General features: G+C 41.9%; 1 protein-coding gene across 1 annotated transcript in view; it reads right to left on the reverse strand.

Annotated features, from left to right (window-relative positions):
• The window catches only part of usta (uronyl 2-sulfotransferase a), a 73,543-nt gene that overhangs the window by 12,162 nt on the left and 36,813 nt on the right, over positions 1-24,568 (reverse strand). The window contains exons 6-7 of the mRNA XM_048535449.2: positions 12,142-12,239; positions 9,746-9,903 (exon numbers count right to left, since the gene is read on the reverse strand). Of these exons, the coding sequence (XP_048391406.1) occupies positions 9,746-9,903; positions 12,142-12,239 (256 nt within the window). The remainder of the gene's footprint in view (positions 1-9,745; positions 9,904-12,141; positions 12,240-24,568) is intronic.

A 24,568-nucleotide genomic window follows, 5' to 3' on the forward strand; every position in this document is an offset into this window, starting at 1 on the left:
TGAATATCTTCCATCAACCATCACTCATTGCCTTCTTACAGAAAGCCAGTTTCTAATCCAAACTGCTAAATCTCCCTCAATCCCGTGCCTCTGTACTTTCTCCAATAACCTACCATGTGGAACCTTATCAAAGGCTTTACTGAAGTCCATGTACACCACGTCAGCTGCCCTTCTCTCATCTACATGCTTGGTCACCTTCTCAAAAAACTCAATGAGGTTTGTGAGACCCGACTTGCCCTTGACAAATCCATGCTGACTATCTCCAATCAAATTGTTGCTTGCTAGATGGTTATAAATCCTATCTCTTATAATCCTTTCCAAAACTTTTCCTACAACAGACATAAGGCTCACAGGTCTATAGTTACCTGGGTCATCTCTACTGCCCTTCTTGAGCAAGGGCACAACATTTGCAATTCTCCAGTCCTCTAGTACTAAACCTGTAGACAATGAGGACTCAAAGATCAAGGCCAAAGGCTCTGCCACCTCCTCCCTAGCTTCCCAGACAATCCTTGGAAAAATCCCATCTGGCCCAGGGGATTTATTTACTTTCACACCTTCTAGAATTGATAACACCTCCTCCTTACTAACCTTAATCCTTTCAATTCTAGTAGCCCGTAACTGAGTCATCTCCTCTACAATATTCTCCTGTTCCTCAGTGAAAACAGATGAGAAATAATCATTTAGCACCTCTCCAATCTCCACAGGGTCCACACACAACTTCCCACTTCTGTCTTTGACTGGCCCTATTCCTACCCTCGTCATCCTCTTATCCTCACATACCTGTAGAAAGCTTTAGGGTTCTCCTTTATTCTACCTGCCAATGTCTGCTCATGTTACTTCCTTGCTCTTCTTAACTCTCTCTTTAAATCCTTCCTAGCTAATCTGTAACTCTCCATCGCCTCATCTGAACCATCTCGTCTCATCACCACATAAGCCTCCCTCTTCTGCTTAACAAGAGATATAATTTCTTTAGTAAACCACGGTTCCCTTATCTTATCATTTCCTCCCTGCCTGACAGGGACATACCTATCAAGGACATGCAATATCTGTTCCTTAAACCAGCTCCACATTTCGATTGTCCCCATCCCCTGCATTTTGCTAACCCATTCTATGCCTCCCAAGTCTTGCCTAATCGCATTATAATTGCCCTTCCCCCATCTATAACTCTTGCCCTGTGGCATGTTCCTATCCCTTTCCATTGCTAAAGTAAACATAACTGAATTATGGTCACTCTCTCCAAAGTGCTCACCTACCACTAAATCAAACACCTGGCCTGGTTCATTACCAAGTACCAGATCCAGTGTGGCCTCCCCTCTTGTCGGCCCTTCGACATACTGAGTCAGGAAACCCTCCTGCACACATTGGACAAAAACTGATCCATCCGACTTACTAGAGTTAAAGCATTTCCAGTCAATGTTAGGGAAGTTAAAGTCTCCCATAATGACCACCCTGTTCCTTTCACTCCTGCCCAGAATAGTTTTTCCGATCCTCTCCTCCACATTCCTGGAACTTTGCGGGGGTCTATAAAAAACTCCCAGCAGTGTTACCTCTCCTCTCCTGTTTCTGACCTCAGCCCATACCACCTCAGTAGACGAGTCCTCATCAAAAGTTCTTTCAGCTACCGTTATACTGTCCTTGACTAACAAAACCACACCTCCCCTTCTTTCACCACCTTCCCTGACCTTAGTGAAAGAAGAGGATGGTTTAGTTGCAGTTTATAATCTGGGTGATATTTCTATACAATACTGGGGGAGTACTGAATTATTGGAGATGCCAATAACATTTTGCAAAACATGCTTTGATCAATACTCATTCCTCACTCAAAAACCAAGAGACTGATTAGTGGTCATTTACCTCATCTTGCAAGCTGACTGTCACGTTAGCCCATAAGGGCATGAAGTTAATTTTTTTAAAAAAAGTCAATGATTGTCAAACATATTCAGGTCTGTGCATGTGAAAGGCGTACTGTGTATTAATGCAAGTTCTTTCCAACTGTGCACATAAAGATTAATTACCAAGTGAGACCATTTGTTCAATCTACATCATCCTTCCCAAACATCTAGATTTCCTTCCATCCCAACATGTAAATACAGCCTGACTAGCTCCTGAACTCTTATTTCACTTGAACTGCCACAAACCATTTCAAATGTTGATTGCTATACGTCCAAAGTGATTTTGATATTTGTCCTCTTATCAATTGTACGCGAGTCCTTTTCTTCTCCACTCATGGTGAAACAGTGCTCAGGGTGATCACTTTGTATTCCATTTGGTATCTCCTATATTTGGATAATATATCCTCGCATTTACCTATTTTCAAATACTAAAGGGTCCAAGTTTTTCTAACCTTTCCTTACAACTCAGTCCTCTGACACCAGGGATCAGCCTTGTGGCCCTTCTCTGCATCGCCTCCACTGCTCAGAGGTTTCCCCTTGTGCCTTGGTAAACCGGAAATATGAAAAAAGAATTAAAGGGCTGGTTAGTATTTAGAATCCTCTGCCACAAATGGAAATTTAAGCAGAATACATAAATTCTTGTAAAATTCTCAGAAATTAGGAATGTTGACGGGCAAAGGAAGTCGGATTTGACTAAATGGTTCACGGAGAAACATCTAGAGGAGATGTGATGGGCCAAATATTTTTAATGTATGAACAAGCTCTAACAAACTGCGTACATTGTTAAAAAAAGGACACATGGAACTTTAATATCCCAAAAAAAACAAATAAAGAGGTAATCTTGTCATTTGATATGGTCAGAAGGGCTGCTGGGGACCAAATGGGACAAGAGAACAGGTGATTGATATTAATTAATGGCTAACTGGATGTGAATTGATTATGTAAAATTAGCATCACTGATTTATACAAAGTGTGGCTGACAGAAATAGTTCTCATAAAAGTATGGATTTGGACTCTGTTCAAAAATATTTATCTTGCAGTGTACAACATGTGGGTATTATTAGCAAGGTTAGCATTGTTGCCCATCAAATGAGTGGCTTGCCATATCATTTCCGAGAGCAGTTAACAACCAACCACATGTCGTGGGACTGAAGTCACATGCAAGTTGAATTAGGTAAGGATGGCAGATCGCCTTTAATAAAGAATGCTTGTGAACCACTTGGGTTTTTACAACAATCAATGGTAGTTTCATGGACACCATCACTAGCTTTCAAATCTGTATTTCATTATTAATTTATATTTTACCAGTTGTCTTCTTGCTGGAAATTTAACTCATTTATCTTAGTGTATTAGCCTGGATCTGTGGACTACAAGTCCAGAGGCATTCCCATCATCAACCTTTTCTGCCAACTGATCAAAAAATACAATTACAAACAAAATCAGAAATTGCTGGAAAATCTCAGCAGGTATGGCAGCATCTGTGGAGAGAAAGCAGAGTTAACATTTCGGGTCCAGTGACCCTACCTCAGAACTGGAAAAAAAAACACAATTAGTCAAGGATGATTAATCCTTTTACCAATTTGCTCTGGTTCTCCTTCTTTAGTCCAAAACTTCTAATTCTTTTCCCTGATTATTGTTTCTTATCCATCACATGTTAAACGAATCAGCCCTTAGTTGCTAGATATGTTCTTTCTTAAATAGGGATTTACATTACCACTTTCCAAACCTCTGACACTTCTCCTGTCTCTAGGGAAGACTGGAAAATTTTGATAGGCCCTTATGTTATTTACACTCCACTTTTCTTAACAACATGGAATGCAATCTATTTGGAACAGGCAACTTACTCATTCTAAAATAATACGGTGTGAAGCTGGTTGAACACAGCAGGCCATGCATCATCAGAGGGGCAGGTATTGCAGATAGAACTCGTCGTCACCCTCAACGGCTTCTCCTTGAATTCCTCCCACTTCCTACAGACAATGGGGGTGGCCACGGGTACCCGCATGGGGCCAAGCTATGCCTGCCTCTGAAGTGATACGTGGAACAATCCCTCTTCCAAAGCTACACTGGCCCTATCCCCCATCTCTTCCGCCATTACATTGATGACTGTTTCGGTGCCACCTCGTGTTCCCACAAGGAGCTCGAGTTCATCCACTTCACTAACACCTTCCACCCCAACCTTAAGTTTACCTGGACCATCTCTGACACCTCTCTCTCCTTCCTGGACCTCCCTGTCTCCATCTCTGGCATCCAGCTGGAAACCAATAACCATTTTAAGCCTACTGACTCCCACAACTACCTACAATGCTCCGCCTCTCACCCACCTTCCTGTAAAAAAGGCCATCCCCTATTCCCAATTCCTTTGCCTCCGCCGCATCTGAGGCATTCCAATTCCAAACATCCGAGAAATCCTCTTTTTTCAAGGACCACAACTTCCCCTCCACAGTGATCGTAAATGCCCTCAACAGTGTCTCCTGCATTTCCTGAAACTCATCCCTCACACCGCCTCCCCGCAATAATAACCAAAACAGAATCCTCCTCGTCCTCATGTACCACCCCACCAACCTCCAAATCCAACGCATCATCCTCTGACACTTACGCCATCTGCAATCTGACCTCACTACCAAAGACATTTTTCCCTCCCCACCCTTGTGCGCTTTCTGGAGGGACCACTTTCTTCGTGACGCCCTTGTCCGCTCCACACTCCCCTCCAGCCCCACCACCCCCGGCACTTTTCTCTGCAACTGAAGCAAGTGCTACACCTGCCCCCACACCTCCCCCCTCACTCCCATCCCAGGCCCTAAGAAGACCTTCCACATCAAACAGATGTTCACCTGCACATCTGCTACTGTGATATACTGCATCCACTGTTCCCGTTGTGGCCTCCTCTACATCGGGGAAACCAAGCGGAGGCTTGAGGACCGCTTTGCGGAACACCTATGCTCAGTTCACAAAAAACAACTACACCACCCAGTCGCAAACCATTTCAACTCCACCCCCAAACCCCACTCCTCGGACGACATGACCAGCTTGGGCCTCCTACAGTCCCACGATGACACCACCCGAAAGATGCAGGAACAGCATCTCATATTTCGCTTAGGAACCCTGCAGCTCATGGGTATCAATGTGGACTTCACAAGCTTCAAAATCTCCCCTCCCCTGACCACATCCCAAAACCAGCCCAGCTCGTCCCCGCCTCCCTAACCATTCCTCCCACCTCAAGTCCCACCCCCATCTCCTACCCACCAACTTCATCCCACCTCCTCAAGTTGTCCGTCCTCCCTGGACCAACCTATCCCCTCCCTAACTCCCCAACTACATTCACCTTCACTGGGTCTAATCCCGCCTCTTTGATCTGTTTGTCTCCTCTCACCCTATCTTCTCCCTTATCCATCTTCTACCTGCCTCTCCCTCTCTCCCTATTTATTTCAGAATCCCCTTCCCCTCCCCATTTATGAAGAAGGGTCTCGACCCGAAACGTCAACTTTCCTGCTCCTCTGATGCTGCTTGGCCAACTTTGTTCATCCAGCTTCACACCGTGTTATCTCAGATTCTCCAGCATCGGCAGTCCTACTATCTCTTACTCATTCTCAACATTGGCAATGCTTCCCAATGCACTCTGCCTATCAATATATATTCTGTCTACTACCTAACCATCGGTGCTACTTCCAATGTTTTATCAGCATGCTCTTCGAAAGTAGACAATGATACAAGTACTCATAGCATTCTAGGCTTCTCTGCACTTTGAAGGAAATATTACTACCCCTGTCCTAATTGACCCACCACTCAGTACTTACACATGCCAGTGGAAGAATTTTTTTCCTTTTTGTTCACATATCTTTCCTTTGCCACTCCGATTTTTCCTTCATCTCCCTCTCACGTATAATATTATGTCTGGATCTTTCTTGAAGAAATCACCTGATACACAACATTTTCTGAAGAAGGGTCTAGGCCAAAAACGTCAGCCTTCCTGCTCCTCTGATGCTGCTTGGCCTTGTTGTGTTCATCCAGCTCTACACCTTGTCATCTTTGAAACATCAAGTAAGCCCCTTTTTATTTTCATCATATTCTCCATCTTCTACGCCATTTATGGTGCTGTGGCTTTTGTTCCTCTGCCATTTTCTCTTGTTGGAACATATCAAACTCTGTAGCTGAGACATATTCTCCTTAAAAAAAATCTATTCTGTACACAAACAATCCTGTCAGTCTTGAGTTCCATTTTGACCTGACACGATATCCTCTTCTTCCAGTGAAGTTAGCCCTGCTTCAACTTGAAAGATCTACTTTACATTGTCCTTTATCCTCGTCATTACTATTCCAAATCTTATGAAAGGATTACCACTGTTACCAGAATGTTTTCCCAGACAGCTGATCCACTCAGCCCATCTCATTCCATGACTGGATGCAGCAATGCCTCATTCCTGGTTTACCAAGTACATATTGATCAAGGAGATTCTGAGCAAATTTTAGAAATTCTTTGCCCCCTTACCCTTTAATCTTATCCCAATCAATATTTGGGTAATTGCAGTCCCCTGATATTACCATTCTACAGTTCTTGCACATATACAATTTCCCTTCAGATTTGCGCTTTTCATTCACTGTTTGGAGTGCTGTAGAATACTCCCAAGTAAGGTGAAGATGTCTTTTTTGCTTCACAACTCTAACCAGATGGATTGTGAGATAGTAAGAACTGCCGATGCTGGAGTCAGAGGTAACACAGTATGGAGAACAGTAGGCCAGGCAATATTAGAAGAGTAGGAAAGCTGACGTTTTGGGTTGGGACCCTTTGTAGGAAATTCCAATTTCTGAAGAACGATCCCGACCCGAACCATCAGCTTTCGTGCTCTTCTGATGCTGCCTGGCCTGCTGTGTTCCTCCAGCTCCACATTACGTTATCAAATGGATTGTGTGTTGCTCTTCCTCACCCCTTCCAAAAAAAAACTTTCTGAAGTATGGGCACTGTTATAGGAAACAGAGTAGATAATCTTTACACAGCAAGTTCCCGAAAAGTAGCAATAATAAAAACCAGATAACTTAGGGTCAAACAGATATACAGCACAGAAACAGACCCTTCAGTCCACCCTATTCATGCTGACCAGATACTCTAAATTAATCTAGTCCCATTTGCCAGCATTTGGCCCATATCCCTTCAAGCTCTTCCTATTCATATACCCATCTTTATTTTAGTGATGTTGATTTTGGGATTAATTATTTAGGACAGGAGGGATGACTCTGGATTTTCTTCACAATAGTACCAAGGCATGTTTTACATCTATCTTAGAGAACAAACGGGGTCTTGGTTTAACTTCTACCCAATGGATACTGTAGAACATTCTCTCAGCATCTCACTGAAGTGAGAGTCTAGATTTTTGTGTTCAAGTATTTGGAGTAGAGTGTGACTTGAATCCACATTCTTCTGACTTAGGAAAAGAGATACCAACTGAGCCACAACCTATTCCAAGGCAGAATTTCTTCTGCAGATCCTCTACTGTCTGATCCTGAACCACTGAAGGATTTCCCCTTAAATCACAGGCCTCAACAAGTCTGCTGACATGAATTCAATTCTTTTTAGAGCACCAACTGATATCACGTCTAACTAGAATGTTTCAAATGTCTGTTTCACAATCTTGTGGACACGATAAAAGAGTTTTCTAATCAGGTGTGAGAATTTCCGTCCCATGTTCTCTAATCCTGTGTTCAATGTTGAAGTTAAACAGTGAGTTTGGGTCAACCTTATCTTTACTAAATTACATGTTATGTTTTATCTACAAATGAATAGTTTCTTCATAATTTATTTCCCTGAAGTCTGGTCACTCTTAAGTGAACCCTTTCTAATGCATTTCAGATTTTTGGCATATATTTTTCACTACCTCCATGCCAAACATCACTCCCGTAACTGAACTTTTGCTTCAGAAAGGGACACAAATTTATACATGCAATATCTGGTAGAGAGTGTTGCTGAAGGGTCAAAAAGAAACCATACCACGTTTCACTTGGACTTAAGACGTTGGAAAATTAAACATTCTAACAGACTGTGGAAATACCATAAACTTTCAAATTGGGTTATTGAAGTGTCAGATAAGTTGTAGTGAGATAATAAATGAGCACGCACTCTAACAGAGATTTTAACTTCTATTTTCTTCACTGCCTTTCTAATTTGTTATTATTCAAATCGTACACAAGATATAAACTACATTGCACTGACAGCAGATCATGAGGTCTTACTGCTGAGTTTGAGTATAGGAAGATTTAATACACGAATAATAAAACACTTTACATTGCCGAACAAGTGGAACAGTGGGCTAAGATGAAAATCTTTCCAAATATTACAGCTTATTCAAGTCAACATTTCAGCTAAAAGGTGTGAATTATCAATTAATTCAAAGTAAGCAAATCTGAATAAGAGGAATAAATGAGAATGGACTGTTCAAGAATTCCAAACTTCACCTTCACAAGGAATTCCGTAACTCGATTTACTTTATCCCATTAGTAATTTCTTCCTGTAACATCTGTGATTCTCTAGCTCATTCGCCTCCTTCAAGAAGCTCAAAATCTCTCTTTAACCAAGCTCTCAGTTTCTCCTCCAACATCTCTTCATTTTGTTAGATGTTAACCATGTCCAATTGTGCTCTGTATGGCTGCAGCAAACTTCTCTACTTAAACCTCTGCTCCCTTGCAATAAAGGTTAATATTGCATTTGCCTTTTTAATTGCTTGCTGAATGTTAACTTTTTGAGTCATCTACAAGGACACCCTGGTTCATCTGCAGCATTCTATGTCTTCCTGCCACTAAAAAATCATATTTCATTTGTGAAATTCACTCACTTAAAATTGCTACATCCTTTGCTGACTCTTTTTGTGTCCTCTCTATAAAAGATTCTCTTACCGGTCATTGTGTCATCAGAAAATGTGGATACAATACAGTCTGTCCATCATTCTAGACTTCACCAGGTCATAAATGGTGGAGGCTCCAGCAGTGATTCCTTTGGAACTCCAACTGTTAGCCAATTGCCAACCACAAAATGACCCATTTATTCTGATATTATTTCCTGTTAGTTGGCTAATCCCCTATACATGCTAATATATCACCCTCACATCTAATACTCCATTCTGTGTCACAACATTTTTATGTGGTACCTACCAAATGCCTTTTGAAGATGCAGTACACTACAGCTATGGTTCCTTCTTTGTCCTTCTGCTTTTTACGTCCTCAAACAGCAATAATGAATTTGGAAAACAGCTTTTCTTTCATAAAATGATGTTAATTCTACTTGACAGTATTATGATTTTATAAATGTCCTACTCCTACTTTAACAATGGATTACATTTCACAATAACAAATGATAGATTAACTGGTCTTTAAGTTTCCTTTCTGAATCTTTCCTTTCTCAAATAATAATGTACTTCTTCAATCTGCTAGAACAGTTCCAAATCTAGTAATTATGGGAGATTACAACCAATGCATTACTTCTGTAGCCACTTCTTACAGACCTTAGATTGCAGTTCATCAAATGCAATTTACTTAATCCCAACACTTCATTGTTGAAAATCACTCAGTGCAGGTACCTCACTCAGTTGTTACTTATAAACATGATATTCTTTCTAACTAAAAATCATCCCAATAAACCAGCCCACAATATATTCCTTATTTTCTGGGAGATAAGTGAAAAGTCCAGTTCAGGTAAATGCTGAGTGAAGCCCAGATTAAATGTCAGTATATGCAATATGTGAAATCTGAAGAAATCAAACTAGTCGCTAGTTTTGCATTAGTTACAACTTCTAAATAAACAATTGTGTAAGTTGCAATTACAATGCTCCAATGGTTTTACAAAGTAGAAACAATGGCAAAATTACCTGAACTATGATACACAGCACTAGCATCTTTGAAGTAATGAGGTAAAAGTCGTTCCAGCAAAAGCAACACATCTTCCAACTCTTCCAGAATTCCCACGAGCAGGTAATTCTCATTCATGTTCTCTTTAGCTCTCTGCAGAGCCCACTCCCCTGGGTCCCTTTAAAACAAGTGAGATGGTGAATTAAGGTTCAAACAGTACCATTAAAAACTGCAATGTCTGATTACTATCTATTTACTTTCTTAGCTTCAACATGAAATGACTAAGTAATACAGAGAAACTCTGTCATGAAATCCTAATTATTTAGCATGAAGTAGATAATAAAATGAAGTTAGTCAAGCTATGAAGCGCAATGTCACCATCGTGATGAAAATGTTGAAAAAATGCACTGTAGGATATTGCAGTAATTGACCAAGGATCCTCCAACAGCACTTTCTAAGCTCGCGATCTCCAGCACCTTGAAGGGGAAGGGCAGCGGATACAAGAACCCACCATTTGCAAGCTTCTCTCTAAATCACAAACTGTTGTGACTTGGAATTAAATCACCATTCTTTCACCAAGTCAAAATCCTGAAACTCTCTCCCTAACAGTACCTATACTCCCTAGGCTACAAGGGGGCAGTGCATGACCACCTACTCAAGGATAATTAGGATCAGGAAATAAACATTCACCTGGCCAGTGATGCCCGCACTGCATGTATGAACAAAAAGACAATATCCTCGTCCCAGGTTTTTACAGGAAATTTGCAGATTGGTGTTTTTTATGACAAAACAGAATTTTATATCAAAACAGAAGATGGAGGACATTCTGTTCCTCTTGGTGCGCCTTCTAAAACAATCTAAAGATTCTTCATCGCCCATTACAGCATTTACCAGCCTCTTGAATGATTCAAGTTTTGCTTCCACTTCCCACCCCAGGGCTCCCTTATGTTATTGATCAGAGTGTGTGGCAAGGGGCTTCCTGACATCAGGCCTGAGCTTGCCTTTGCCTAATTGCTTGTTGTATCCTCAATCCAAACTCAATTTGAAATCAGCTCAAGTAAATTTTACTTTTCCACTCCCACTGATCTCCGAGAAACACCAAAGAGTCATCGATCTTCGAACCTTTCCTCTGTAACTCAGTTCCCCCAACACAAGTATCAGCACCGTGACCACAGCTGAGAGATTATGTCTCTGTGACCAGCAGAGAACACAGTATTCATAGTGCTGCCTGACCAGAGTACCAAACAGCCTCAGCTGTCTGCAGACCCGTACTGTACCAATGGAAAAGTTCATATTCTGTTTGCTCCGCTGATTGCTCCTCAACCATGTCTTGATATGGTGAGTGTTACTTCTCTGATCACTTTCATTAAGTTTCCACCTGCTCCCCTAGCTAACAGGACACAATTTTGCAGATGTAATTTCCCCATTGTTGTTTAAATGTTCTTTCATACCAACACTGTCTGCATTTAATTTTATTTGCTTGGTTCAGCTCAATTGCCTAGGTATTTCTACAACTCCTCAATTCAGCTGGTTCAAGAAACACATGAACAAGAGTTGGTCATTCACCGTCTCAAGCCTGTTCTATCACTGAATGAAATGGTGGTTGACATGAGACGTAATATCATATGCTGCCTTTTGCTTCAAATCCTTTAATGCCTTTGGGCAAAGATTTGTCACTACCACAGTCAAAATTAATGACTGATCTCACATCATCTGCCCTTTGTGAAAGTGTGATCCAAATTTCTTTCAACATTTGTGTTCAGAATTGTTTCCTAACTCTGCCCTTGAAAATTCTGATTCTAATTTTTGAACTGTTTCCAATTCTTGATTTCCCAACTAGCATAAATACTTTCTATTATCTCTTCTGTTCCCCTTCGTATCTTAAAAACCTCAATCAAATATTACTTACTCTTTTAAATTCCAGCAAAGACAACCCAAGTTAGATCATTAAAGTTTGGAGTACAAATGTCATTTTGGTTAACCGATACACATCCTCTCCAAGGTCACTGTATTTTTTCTAAGGAGTAACATCCAGAGCTGATCACATTCCAATTGTGATGTATACATGATTGTGTAGAGATGTAACGTAGCTTCTACTCCGGCATTCCATTAGTCTTAATCTTCTGTACCTGTCCATAACATTTTTCATGAGAACCTATCCTTGGATCTCTTAACTCAGTACACCTCCCTAACACTGATTTCTAGAATATTCTGCTCAGTACATCTAATACAAAATGACTCGCTCACTGTGCTAACTACTTAATTTATTCCAATTAATTCCTTGATGAGTTTTTTTTTATCCACAATACCCATCATCTTAATATTCTGATGTCACTTGCTCACAAGATTAAGGATATTTGTTCAAGGATGTGTCATATTAAATTAGGTAGAGAAATAAATGGCAAATTTATCTCACCTGCATTTGGGATGCTGCCCACAAAAATATGGAATGATGTAGAACACACGGGGATTGTTGCATTCTGGGTAATTTTCTAAAATGCAATCATTGATATCCTGTAGAACAAGAAACCATTAAGATAAAAGAACATAGAATCATAGAATGATGCAGCACAAGAATAGAACATTTGTGTTATTACGGCTTTGCTTCCACTTTTCAAGAGCTATCCAATTATTTCTATGTTCTTGCTCTCTGAACACAGCCTTGTAATATTTTTCTTTTCAATTATCTAATTTAATTATTAATATTTCTAGTGGATTTTCTATCACTACGCATCAGACAATGCCTTCCACAGCACAACAATGCTCTGTATTTAATAAAATATATTTCCTCCTGTAACCTTTAGTTCTTATGTCAATGACTTTAAAACTAAATCCTCTGGTTACTGACCCTTCTTCAACTGTAAACAGTTTTTCATTATTTACTCCGTTAAAATCATTAGTGATTTTGAATGCCTCAATCAAATCTGTTCTTAAGGTTTTCTTCTTGAAGGATAACCTTAGGTTCTTCAGTACTTTCACACAGTTCAAGATTCTCAGGCGTTAGTATCATTCCAATAAATCTCCTTTCTGGACTCTAAGATATTGACATCCTTCCTAAGATGCCCATAATTGAGCACAATACTCCAGCTGAAGCCTGTAAGAATAAATATTGCTGTAGCTGGCCAAACAAAAAACAGCATACTTTATGAGGCTAAAAACATTTCCCAAATAAAATGACCCCTAAATGCTTCAAGCTTCCTGTTCACAGTCAGCAGTGTATGGAATGATCAAAGCTGGATTTTACAAAGCAATTGAAGATTTCAGCAATAGATCAGACACAGCAGCAATATTGATAAAATGTACAAACTAATTGTTACCTCATTCCTACTTGTGAGATCTTGTGATGCATAAATTTGCAACAATTTTCTTATTCACTTACGAGTATCTTAGGTCCAGGGACCAAAATCTCTGTGGATACTCAAAGGTGAGAAGTGTATCAGATAAGTTTAGAACATAGAACAGTACAGCACAGAACAGGCCCTTCAGCCCACAACGTTGTGCCGACCATTGATCCTCATGCATGCACCCTCAAATTTCTGTGACCATAAGCATGTCCAGCAGTCTCTTAAATGACCCCAATGACCTTGCTTCCACAACTACTGCTGGCAACGCATTCCATGCTCTCACAACTCTCGGTGTAAAGAACCCGCCTCTGACATCCCCTCTATACTTTCCACCAACCAGCTTAAAACTATGACCCCTCGTGCTAGCCATTTCTGCCCTGGGAAATAGTCTCTGGCTATCAACTCTATCTATGCCTCTCATTATCTTGTATACCTCAATTAGGTCCCCTCTCCTCCTCCTTTTCTCCAATGAAAAGAGACCGAGCTCAGTCAACCTCTCTTCATAAGATAAGCCCTCCAGTCCAGGCAGCATCCTGGTAAACCTCCTCTGAACCCTCTCCAAAGCATCCACATCTTTCATATAATAGGACGACCAGAACTGGACGCAGTATTCCAAGTGCGGTCTAACCAAAGTTTTATAGAGCTGCAACAAGATCTCACGACTCTTAAACTCAATCCCCCTGTTAATGAAAGCCAAAACACCATATGCTTTCTTAACAACCCTGTCCACTTGGGTGGCCATTTTAAGGGATCTGTGTATCTGCACACCAAGATCCCTCTGTTCCTCCACACTGCCAAGAATCCTATCCTTAATCCTGCACTCAGCTTTCAAATTCGACCTTCCAAAATGCATCACCTCGCATTTATCCAGGTTGAACTCCATCTGCCACCTCTCAGCCCATCTCTGCATCCTGTCAATGTCCCGCTGCAGCCTACAACAGCCCTCTATACTGTCAACGACACCTCCGACCTTTGTGTCGTCTGCAAACTTGCTGACCCATCCTTCAATCCCCTCATCCAAGTCATTAATAAAAATTACAAACAGGAGAGGCCCAAGGACAGAGCCCTGTGGAACCCCACTTACCACTGACTTCCAGGCAGAATATTTCCCTTCTACTACCACTGGCTGCCTTCTGTTGGCCAGCCAATTCTGTATCCAAGCAGCTAAGTTCCCCTGTATCCCATTCCTCCTGACCTTCTGAATGAGCCTACCATGGGGAACCTTATCAAATGCCTTACTGAAGTCCATATACACCACATCCACAGCTCGACCCTCATCAACTTTTCTAGTCACATCCTCAAAAAACTCGATAAGGTTTGTGAGGCGGTTTAGAGATGGAACCCCAGAGTTTTGGCAGCTGCATATTGTGGAGGATAAATATCAGGGGTGCTCAAGAAGCTGGCATTGGGAGAATACAGAGAACTCAGTGGGTTTTCAGATGTTATAGAGATTGGGAGGGTTAGGCTGTAGAACGATTGGATGCAAGGGTGAGAAGCTGTAAAGGGAGGTGTTTTTGGATTACGTGTTGTATTGGAGATGTGTCGAGTTGTCCAGCTTTCTGGCTTTCTGTCCCTGGAATTTACAGAATCTCTTTTAGTTTTGCTATACTAAAATAAAAGTATCGCTCAGCAATACTTCAAATAATGAACTATCTCTTTACTGCAGTTACAGTTCATCATAGAATCCCTATAGTGTGGAAACATACCCTTCAGCCCATCAAATCCACATCAACACTCAGAGCATCCCACCCACATCCATCCCGCATAACCTACCTAACCTACACATCCCTGAACACTATGGGCAATTTCCCATGACCAATCCACCTATGCTGCATATCTCTGGGCTGTGGGGGGGAAACCGGAGCACCCAGAGGAAACCCACGCAAACACGGAGAGAATGTGCAAACTCCACACAGACAGACCGAGGGGGAATCGAACCCAGGCTCCTGCGCTGTGAGGCAGCAATGCTAACCATTGTGCCACCGTGCCACCCCAGGTTGCAGGTAAAAGCTGTAATTCTACATCTGTAAGGCCCCAAGCAAAATGAGATTGCCACTCCAAGACAAACTTATTGTAACATATGATACGATTAGGGAACTTTATAAGGGAGACGTAGAGCGGTGGCTATCCCTTGGGGAAGGGTTTAGGAAGAAATGGCATGATCTCAAAGTAATAGTTACCTATTTAAGACAGAGGTGAGAGGTTTTTTTTCCCCTCTCAGGGTAGTCAGTCTGTGGAATTATTTATTGCAGAAGACTGTACAGCTTGAGTCATTAACTACATTCAAGGCTGAGATCAATAGATTGTTAATCAGTGAGGGAATCAAGAGTTATGGACGTAAGGCAGGAAAGTGGAGTTGAGGGTTATCAGATCAGCCAGTGATCTCATTGAATGGCAGGGAAGATTTGATAGGCCAAACAACCTACATCTGTTTCTATGTCTTATGGTCTTATTTCAGAAGGAAGTAAAAGGAGATATAATTTAGATTAAACTAACATTTTATAAAAGAACAGAGAAAGAGACACAGCACTGTCTGTAATAATAGAGAGACCAACAAATCAGAGCTAAAGACCAGACTGAAGAACATGCGACCATCTCGACCTGAAGAGCTGAATGTATGATCGAACCTGGTTCAATACAGCATGCAGCTAGAAGAACACACCAGGGCAAAGCAGCATCACAGGAGTAAAAGTATCAACGTTTCAGGTCAGGACCCTTTATCAGGGCTGGGGGAAGGGAGCATGGGAAATAAATAGAGGCAGGAGGGGTGGGGCTGGGGGAAGGTTGTTGGGATGGTGATATATGGATGCAGGTAGGCGGGTAGTGGGGATTGGTCAGTGGGAAGGGTGGGATGGATAGGTGGGGAAGAAGATGGAAATGCTGTGTCAGGTCAAGGAGACAGGGATGAGAGACAGGGTTGGACATGGGACGAGGCTGGGGGTGGGGAGATTTTGAAACTGGTGAATTCTATGTTCAGGCCATTGGGCTGTAGACACTGGAGGGCGAATGAGGTGTAGTCCCTCCAGGTTGCATGTGGTGTCACTGTGGCAATGGAGAAGGCTCATGATGGCTATGTTACCAAGGGAGTAGGAGGAGAAATTAAAACAGTTAGCAACCGGAAGGTGTTGTTGATTACATCGGGAGCAATGGATACAATAGACTAGACTGGAGGACGTACAGGTGAAGCCTTGTTAGATATGGAAAGTTTGTCTTGTCCCTTGGATAGAGGTGAGGGGTAAGATGTAGAGGCAGGTGTAGCACTTCCTGCAGTTGCAGGCAAAGGTGCTGGGGGGCTTAGTGGAGAATATGGAGCAGACGAGGGAGTGACAGAGACAGTGGTCCCTACGAAAGGCAGATAGGGGTGGGGAGGGAAATACCTCTTTGGTGGTGGGGTCCAATTGTAGGTGGCAAAAATGGTGGATCATAATGCGCTGCATGCAGATGTTGGTGGCGTGGTATGAAAGGACTGAGTGTCTTTTTTTGTTGGGGGAAGGGGGTTTGAGGGCAGAAGTACAGGAAATGCAAGAGATGTGGTTGAGGGCATTTTTGATCAATGGAGAGGACATGTTGCGGTCTTTGAAACAGGATGACATCTGGTCCAAGAGTGGAACCTTCCATCTTGGGAGCAGATGTGGCAGAGGCGGAGGAATTGGGAGTAAGGGAACACATTCTTGCAGGAGGGTGGGTAAGAGGAGGCGTAGTCAAGGTAGCTGTGCGAGTCGGTGGATTTGAAATAATGTCAGTGCTAGACATTTATCGAATATGGAGACGGAAAGGTCCAGGAAGGGGAGGGAGATATCAGAGACAGTCCAGGTGAATTTGAGGTTGGGGTGAAAGGTATTGGTAAAGTTGATGAACTGTTCAAGTTGTTAAAGGGAGCACAAGGCAGTGCCGATACAGACATTAATGTAGCAGAGGAAGAGGTGACGGATTCGGCTGGTGTAACAGCGGAAGAGGGACTGTTCCGTATATCCTACAAAGAGGCAGGCATTGCACGCGCTCCCACGAGGAACTTGAACAGTTCAGCAACTTTAGCAACACCTTTCACCCCAACTTCAAATTCACCTGGACCATCTCCGACGCCTCTCTCCCCTTCCTGGATCTCTCCATCTCCATATAAGGCAGCCATATACTGTGTATGAAAGAGAGCGTGCATGTGTGTGTGTTTGTGAGAGTGAGTGTGTATGTATGCATGTGAGAGTGTGTGCGCATGAGAGAATATAGTGTGGTGGGGTCACCTGTAGTACAACATGAACCTAAGATCCCGGTTGAGGCAGTCCTCATGGGTACCGAACTTGATTATCAGCCTTTGCTCAGCAACTCTGCGAAGTTGTGTTTTCAAATAAACCTGTTGGACTATAACCTGGTGTTGTGTGATTCCTGACCTTGTCAACTCCAGTCCAACACTGGCACCTACACATCATAATCAATATTGATTAAGTAGTTAATTGAACCAGCCACAAAAATAGTAAGGTTACAAGAGGCTGGGTATTTTGTGGCAAGTAACTCACCCTCTCCCACCCAAAAGCATGCCTATGAAACAAAGGAAAGTCTAGACACTATCTTGGCTAACCACTCATTCTCAAACACAGAATCAATAAGAGTTAAACACAAATTAACAAGAAAACTTTGCTCAATTATAAAAAATAAGTTGCAAGTTAAATGGCAGATCCAACTAAGACAGATCTTTTATGAATTGGCTCAGCCACAAAATCTTCAAACTTTTGTCATTTTCATGAAGAATTTCAGCTCCTCTTCTAGCATTTAGGCTAATTCTCAGCCAACAGTAATGCAGTAGTGCATTACCAACTAAAGATCTATAAACATGGCTTTAAGTCAACGTGGCACATGTTACTGCAGTCTGGATGGCTTAGATCCACCATTGTTACCTTTAAGTAACAGAAACAGCTGCAGCAACTTTATTCTAATATGATTTGTATTCTGCCTATTCTCAGCTTCTGGATTTTGCTGCAATCTTCTTCAGCTTACCTGCATTGCACCACTGGGTCCATCATCTGAGCTTTGATGGTTCTGTACCATTTTATATGGTTTCAATTACATTCAGTCTCAGCAGAATTTCTGACTTCCAATCTGATTCGAAAGAAACTGGAAGAGTAAGTTCAATTTTTCAGTTTCCCTTGTCAGAGGCTCTCTCTAAACATATGTTTTGAAACCACAGATTCCATCGTGCATGATTCCATATTCTCCACTTGCCTGGTTCCAACAACAAGAGTCTCAACAACTTGAAGGACAAAGCAGCCAACTTGAGTGACACCCTCATTTACCACTAAACATTCAATACCTCCATCACCTTGGCACACAGTGGCAATCGATGCATTACACAATGCATTGCAACAACTTGTCAAGATTCCTTTGACAGCACCTTCGGCCAGTTCTACCATCTGGAGCAGTGGCAGAGGTGTTGGGAGTACCATCGCCTGCAAGTTCCTTTCCAAGTCAGACACTAATTTGGTCAAAATACTGGAATTCCCTCATCAATTACACAGTATGCATTTCCAATACATGGACTGCAGCAGATAAAGAAGGGGAATTCCAATAACCTCCTCAAGGGCAAGTAAAATGTACGGTATGAATCCTAATCTCATCAAACATTCACTTGCCATGAATTTATAACAAAAATACAAATGAGAGGCTTCATAATGTATACGAAGAACAGAAACTAAAGTTCCTGTCATTAGAAAAAAGAACAATTACATACGGATCTGAAAAAATAATTCATACTTATAAATATTTTGATACAGTGACCAAGTTACTTCCACTAATTAGGATGTAATTAATATAGGGGGATCCTTTAAGATTACTAAAACATAGGAGAAATCAGATTTTTTTTAGTGTATTGTGTGGAACTCCAAAAGGATAATTTCAAGTTGGTGGAACTTGAGAATGGATAGCAGATGAGGTTCAATGCAGAGAAGTGAGAAGTGATCATCTTTGTCAGAAGAACATTGAAAGACAATATAAAATAGGGGATACAATTCTAAAGAAAGTGCAGAAGCAGAGGGACCTGCATGTATATGCGCAGAGTTAATTGAAAATGGCAGGACAGGTGGAGAGAGCAGTTCATAAAGCATACAATATTCTCAACTCATTAATAAAACTATTGTAGAGTACAAGAGCAAGGAGGTAATACTGCACTTGTACAAGACACTTGTTAAGACCCCAGCTATAATGTGTGTACAGTTGCGGATGATTGGACATTATTGGACAAAATGCAGAACTGATTTACAAGAATGGCTCCAGGAAAGAGAAACTTCAGTGATGAGGATTAAAGATGTTGGGATTGTTCACCTTGAAGAGAAAGAGGCTAAGAGATTTGTGGATAATAAAATGTGAGGCTGGATGAACACAGCAGGCCAAGCAGCATCTCAGGGGCACAAAAGCTGACGTTTCGGGCCTAGACCCTTCATCAGAGAGGGGGATGGGGTGAGGGTTCTGGAATAAATAGGGAGAGAGGGGGAGGCGGACCGAAGATGGAGAGTAAAGAAGATAGGTGGAGAGAGTATAGGTGGGGAGGTAGGGAGGGGATAGGTCAGTCCAGGGAAGACGGACAGGTCAAGGAGGCGGGATGAGGTTAGTAGCTAGATGGGGGTGCGACTTGGGGTGGGAGGAAGGGATGGGTGAGAGGAAGAACAGGTTAGGGAGGCAGAGACAGGTTGGACTGGTTTTGGGACGCAGTGGGTAGAGGGGAAGAGCTGGGCTGGTTGTGTGGTGCAGTGGGGGGCGGGGACGAACTGGGCTGGTTTAGGGATGCGGTGGGGGAAGGGGAGATTTTGAAACTGGTGAAGTCCACATTGATACCATTGGGCTGCAGCGTTCCCAGGCGGAATATGAGTTGCTGTTCCTGCAACCTTCAGGTGGCATCACTGTGGCACTGGGAACCCTGCAGCCCAATGGTATCAATGTGGACTTCACCAGTTTCAAAATCTCCCCTTCCCCCACCGCATCCCTAAACCAGCCCAGTTCGTCCCCTCCCCCCACTGCACCACACAACCAGCCCAGCTCTTCCCCTCTACCCACTGCGTCCCAAAACCAGTCCAACCTGTCTCTGCCTCCCTAACCTGTTCTTCCTCTCACCCATCCCTTCCTCCCACCCCAAGTCGCACCCCCATCTAGCTACTAACCTCATCCCGCCTCCTTGACCTGTCCGTCTTCCCTGGACTGACCTATCCCCTCCCTACCTCCTCACCTATACTCTCTCCACCTATCTTCTTTACTCTCCGTCTACCCACTTGTAGGTCTGTCCAGAGCTAGCAGGCAAAATTTTAAAATTAGGGGGTAGACTTTCAGGACAGAAATGAAGAGAACTGTGTTTCTTCTGAGAGTTATGTGACTTTGTAATGGTCTCAGAAGATAGTGGAGCCTTCAGTGATCAAATCCCTAGACTTTTGTGAGAACCACATCTTTTTATTTATGGACTAAAATTAAGAAGAGCTGTTTTAATACGACTGCTTGAAAGCAAGTAACCTGACATCTATACTGGGCATTATGTAAACAACTGATGAAACAGGTGCAGATAGTTTTACATTTTGGAGTACATATGCAGCCTTTTCTGGCAATTAAGTCAACTGGTCTATGGACCAGCGACAATGATCAAAAACAGAATTTTTTTTGCCTGCCAAAACTGTGAGATTGGTTCTCAAATTAGAGAGAAAGAGAGAGAGAGAGAGAGAGAGAGAGAGAGAGAGAGAGAGAGAGAGAGAGAGAGAGAGAGAAAGACGCGGTCACATAGAGATAGAGAGGCACAGAGAGAGGGGGACGGACACACACGCAGAGACACACCGAAAGAGAGAGAAGAGAGAGAGAGACAGACACACACAGAGAGAAACAGACACACCGAGAGAGAGAGAGAGAGACACACTGGGACAGACACAGACACCAAGAGAGACACCCCGAGAGACAGACACACACACCCCGAGAGAGAGACACACACACACCCAGAGAAAGACAGACACACACACCCCAAGACAGAGAGACAGAGACACACAGAGAGAAAGAGACACACCGAGAGAGAGACACTGAGACAGAGAGAGAGAGAGAGAGAGAGAGAGAGAGAGAGAGAGAGAGAGAGAGAGAGAGAGAGAGAGACACAGATACCGAGACAGACACACACACCCAGAGTGAGAGATGGAGACACACACATACCCAGAGAGAGAGACACACACCCCGAGAGGGGGAGAGAGAGAGAGAGAGAGAGAGAGAGAGAGAGAGAGAGAGAGAGACACAGACAGACATACACACACACCGAGAGAGAGAGACAGACAGACACCCTGAGAGAGAGAGACACACAACCCGAGAGAGAGACACACCCCGAGAGAGAGAGACACACACACACACACCCCGAGAGAGACAGACAGACACACACACACACACACACACACACCCCGAGAGAGAGAGAGAGAGAGACAGACAAACACCCTGAGAGAGAGACACACACAACCCGAGAGAGAGAGAGAGAGAGAGAGACACACACACCAATACAGAGACAGAGACACACCCCGACAGAGAGACACACCCCGAGACACACACACACACCCCCAAGAGAGAGACAGACAGAGAGACACACACACACCCAGAGAGAGAGAAAAAAGTGTTCAGTTTTTTTTCCCAACCTGATATTATCACTCTGTTCTCTGCAGTCAAAACTCATTATAAACCTGAAGAAAACCAATTTAATTTTTTCTGCAACTGTTATTGTAAGCTCTAACTTTTAACTGATAATTCAGAGAATCTTTGAGTGAACCCAGCACCTTGCATCTCTCATCAACCAGTGGAAGCCTCTGGAGAAAGAAAACTGCAGCAGTATTTTGGCCGGCAGAACAGTCATAAGGATCATCTGAGCAACAGAACCTAGGACAAGGGCTACTGAACTGTCTTTCTAGATTTTTCCTTGGCTAATTACTTTGTTTTGTGTGCACGCGCATGGTAGTTTACAAGAGGATTAGAGTTTTAATCAAATATTATTCGCTGATGCTTCATAATTTTTTTTAATGCATAGCTAGAATCTAATTACTTGTAGTAGTCATTCTTGTTCAGTACAGAAACCTGGTCCTTCTTTTTAATCAATCTGGGTCTGAACATCAGGTTAATATGGGAACTTTGCATACCTTATCAAAGCTTCAACTTTTGTGACAACTCTGGAAATAGTGGGACTCGAATTCTGGCATACTACCCCTATAAGTCATAATACTTGGGAATCCATCTCTCAAGTGTTTCTGCTCCTTTGTGAAATCCTCACAACTAACAATTTCCCTGTCTAATATTGTCTTATGTTGCTCGGTTTGATAATTTGACAATTTTGTGATAACTTTTCTGTGAAACTGCCTTGAGATATTTTTACTATGTTAAAGGTTATTATATAAATGCAACACAAATGTTGCTGGTGGTATTAATGGGAATTTAGTGTTGCAGATTAGAAGTCAGCTGAAGAACATAAGTAGAGAAATTTGGTTATAACTACAGGAGGGTGCAAATAGAAACAATGGTGTCATTTTTGGGATCATGGCAGTTCCCTTTCTATGTTACAAGGTCCATCGTTTTCAATATCCACATTTAAAACAGCCAGTTGCATATATTAGTTTAAAAACAATAAATGAAATTGGCAATTAATCCAAATAGTCAAAGTTTCCAAGTTGTCTGTTAAGTCTTACTTTCTCCTTATATTTGGAGTGAAAACAGCTGTTGAGATGTTGAATGCATGCATTATACAGGGAAATAATGCCAATTTTCTCGAGTTTTAAAATTAATTTATCTATGAAACAGAGATTAAGTATTTCACACTTGCTGCAGAAATTGAATTAGCCCCAAAAATCCTAGGAAACATCCACTGACACTCCAGTTCCTAATCTGATGGGTACTAATAAAGTAATTTCACTCCTCTGCCCATGTTAAGGACCAGCCTTGTGTGATATCACTGCCATATAATGGTTATAATGATCAGTGTGTAGTATGGTCAAATCATGCTCATACAAATGTATCAACTATAACTGATAAGAACTGTAACATACAGTCCTTTATTTGTATGAACAAACAAATTAATATGTTGTAGTTACAGGAAACGTAAAGTCAACAGGCAGATGAAACAAAAACAAGCAGAGCAGTTAACTGTGCAGATGATGGTTGGAGAAGAATAAGAGTATGGTGTAGTTAGATATTAGCTGGAGAGTAATGCAAAGAAATGTGAACTGATATTTTTATTCTGCAAAGACAGAAGACATATACTAAACGTAAAATTTGAAAAAACTCAAGGTTCAGGGGTACAAATGCATGAAACTTTAAAAGTAGGAGGACCTATCTTAAAAATGTGGCTTTTTAGCTTTTAGAATGTAAGGTAGAGAATACTAAAGTGGACGTTATGTTAAACCTAGACAGATAATTGGTTATATCAATTTTTTTGGAGTCAACTGCCTCCAATTTGTTTAGTACTGCTTCTGACAATTTCAGTCTGGTCTTTTTCCAACGATTTAGAGGTTATTCAACCTAATAACTCACTTGTTACAACTGGAATATTTATTTGCTTGCCTTTACTCTTTCAGTTCCAATCTTAAGAGAGTCACAGAGATGTACAGCAAGGAAACAGACCTTTTGGTCTAAGTCGTCCGTGCCAACCAGATATCCTAAATAAATTTAGTCCCATTTGCCAGCATTTGCCCCATATCCCACTAAACGCTTCCTATTCATTTACCCAATTCCATGCCTTTTAAATGTTGTAGTTGTAGTAGCCTCCACCACTCCCTCTGGCAGCTCTTTCTATACAAGCACCATCCTCTGAGTGAAAATGTTGCTCCTTAGGTCCCTTTTAAATCTTTTTACCCTCACCTTAAACCTACACCCCCTAGTTTTGGATTCCCCGACCCTAGGGAAAATACCTTGTTTCCTACCCTCAACCCAGTTCTGTATCCAAATAGCTAGTTCCTCCTGTATTCCATGTCATCTAATCTTGCTAACCAGTCTACCATGAAGAACCTTGTTGAAAGTCTTACTGAAGTTCATACAGATCACGACCACTGCTCTTCCCTAATCAATCCACTTTGTTAATTCTTCAAAAATTCATTTAAGTTAGTGAGACATGACATCCCATGCACAATGCCATGTTAACTATACCTAATCTGTCCTTGTCTTTCCAAATACATGTAAAACCTGTCTCTCAGGATTCCCTCCAACAACTGGATTAGCATCTCAGAGGTAGAGTGATTAAAATTTGAGATGCTTGAGAGAGAATTAGTGGTGTGTGGACATCTTGGCCGGTCATGGGATTGGCCATTAAAAGATAGCGAGGGACATGGCAATGGAAAGATTGAAAACCAAGATGAATATATTAAAATCAAGCCATAACTTTATCAGGGCAAGCATCATTCCATGGAAATGTGTTCCATAAAATGGATTTGACACACAAAATTTTCCTTTGAAAAATACTAAGATGCTACTATTGAGTTAACTATAGCAAACAGGATTAGCCTTGTAGAGATATTAACGGTATCA

This window comes from Stegostoma tigrinum, chromosome 9 (genome assembly GCF_030684315.1).
Source record: "Stegostoma tigrinum isolate sSteTig4 chromosome 9, sSteTig4.hap1, whole genome shotgun sequence".
NCBI classification, from domain to species: domain Eukaryota; kingdom Metazoa; phylum Chordata; class Chondrichthyes; order Orectolobiformes; family Stegostomatidae; genus Stegostoma; species Stegostoma tigrinum.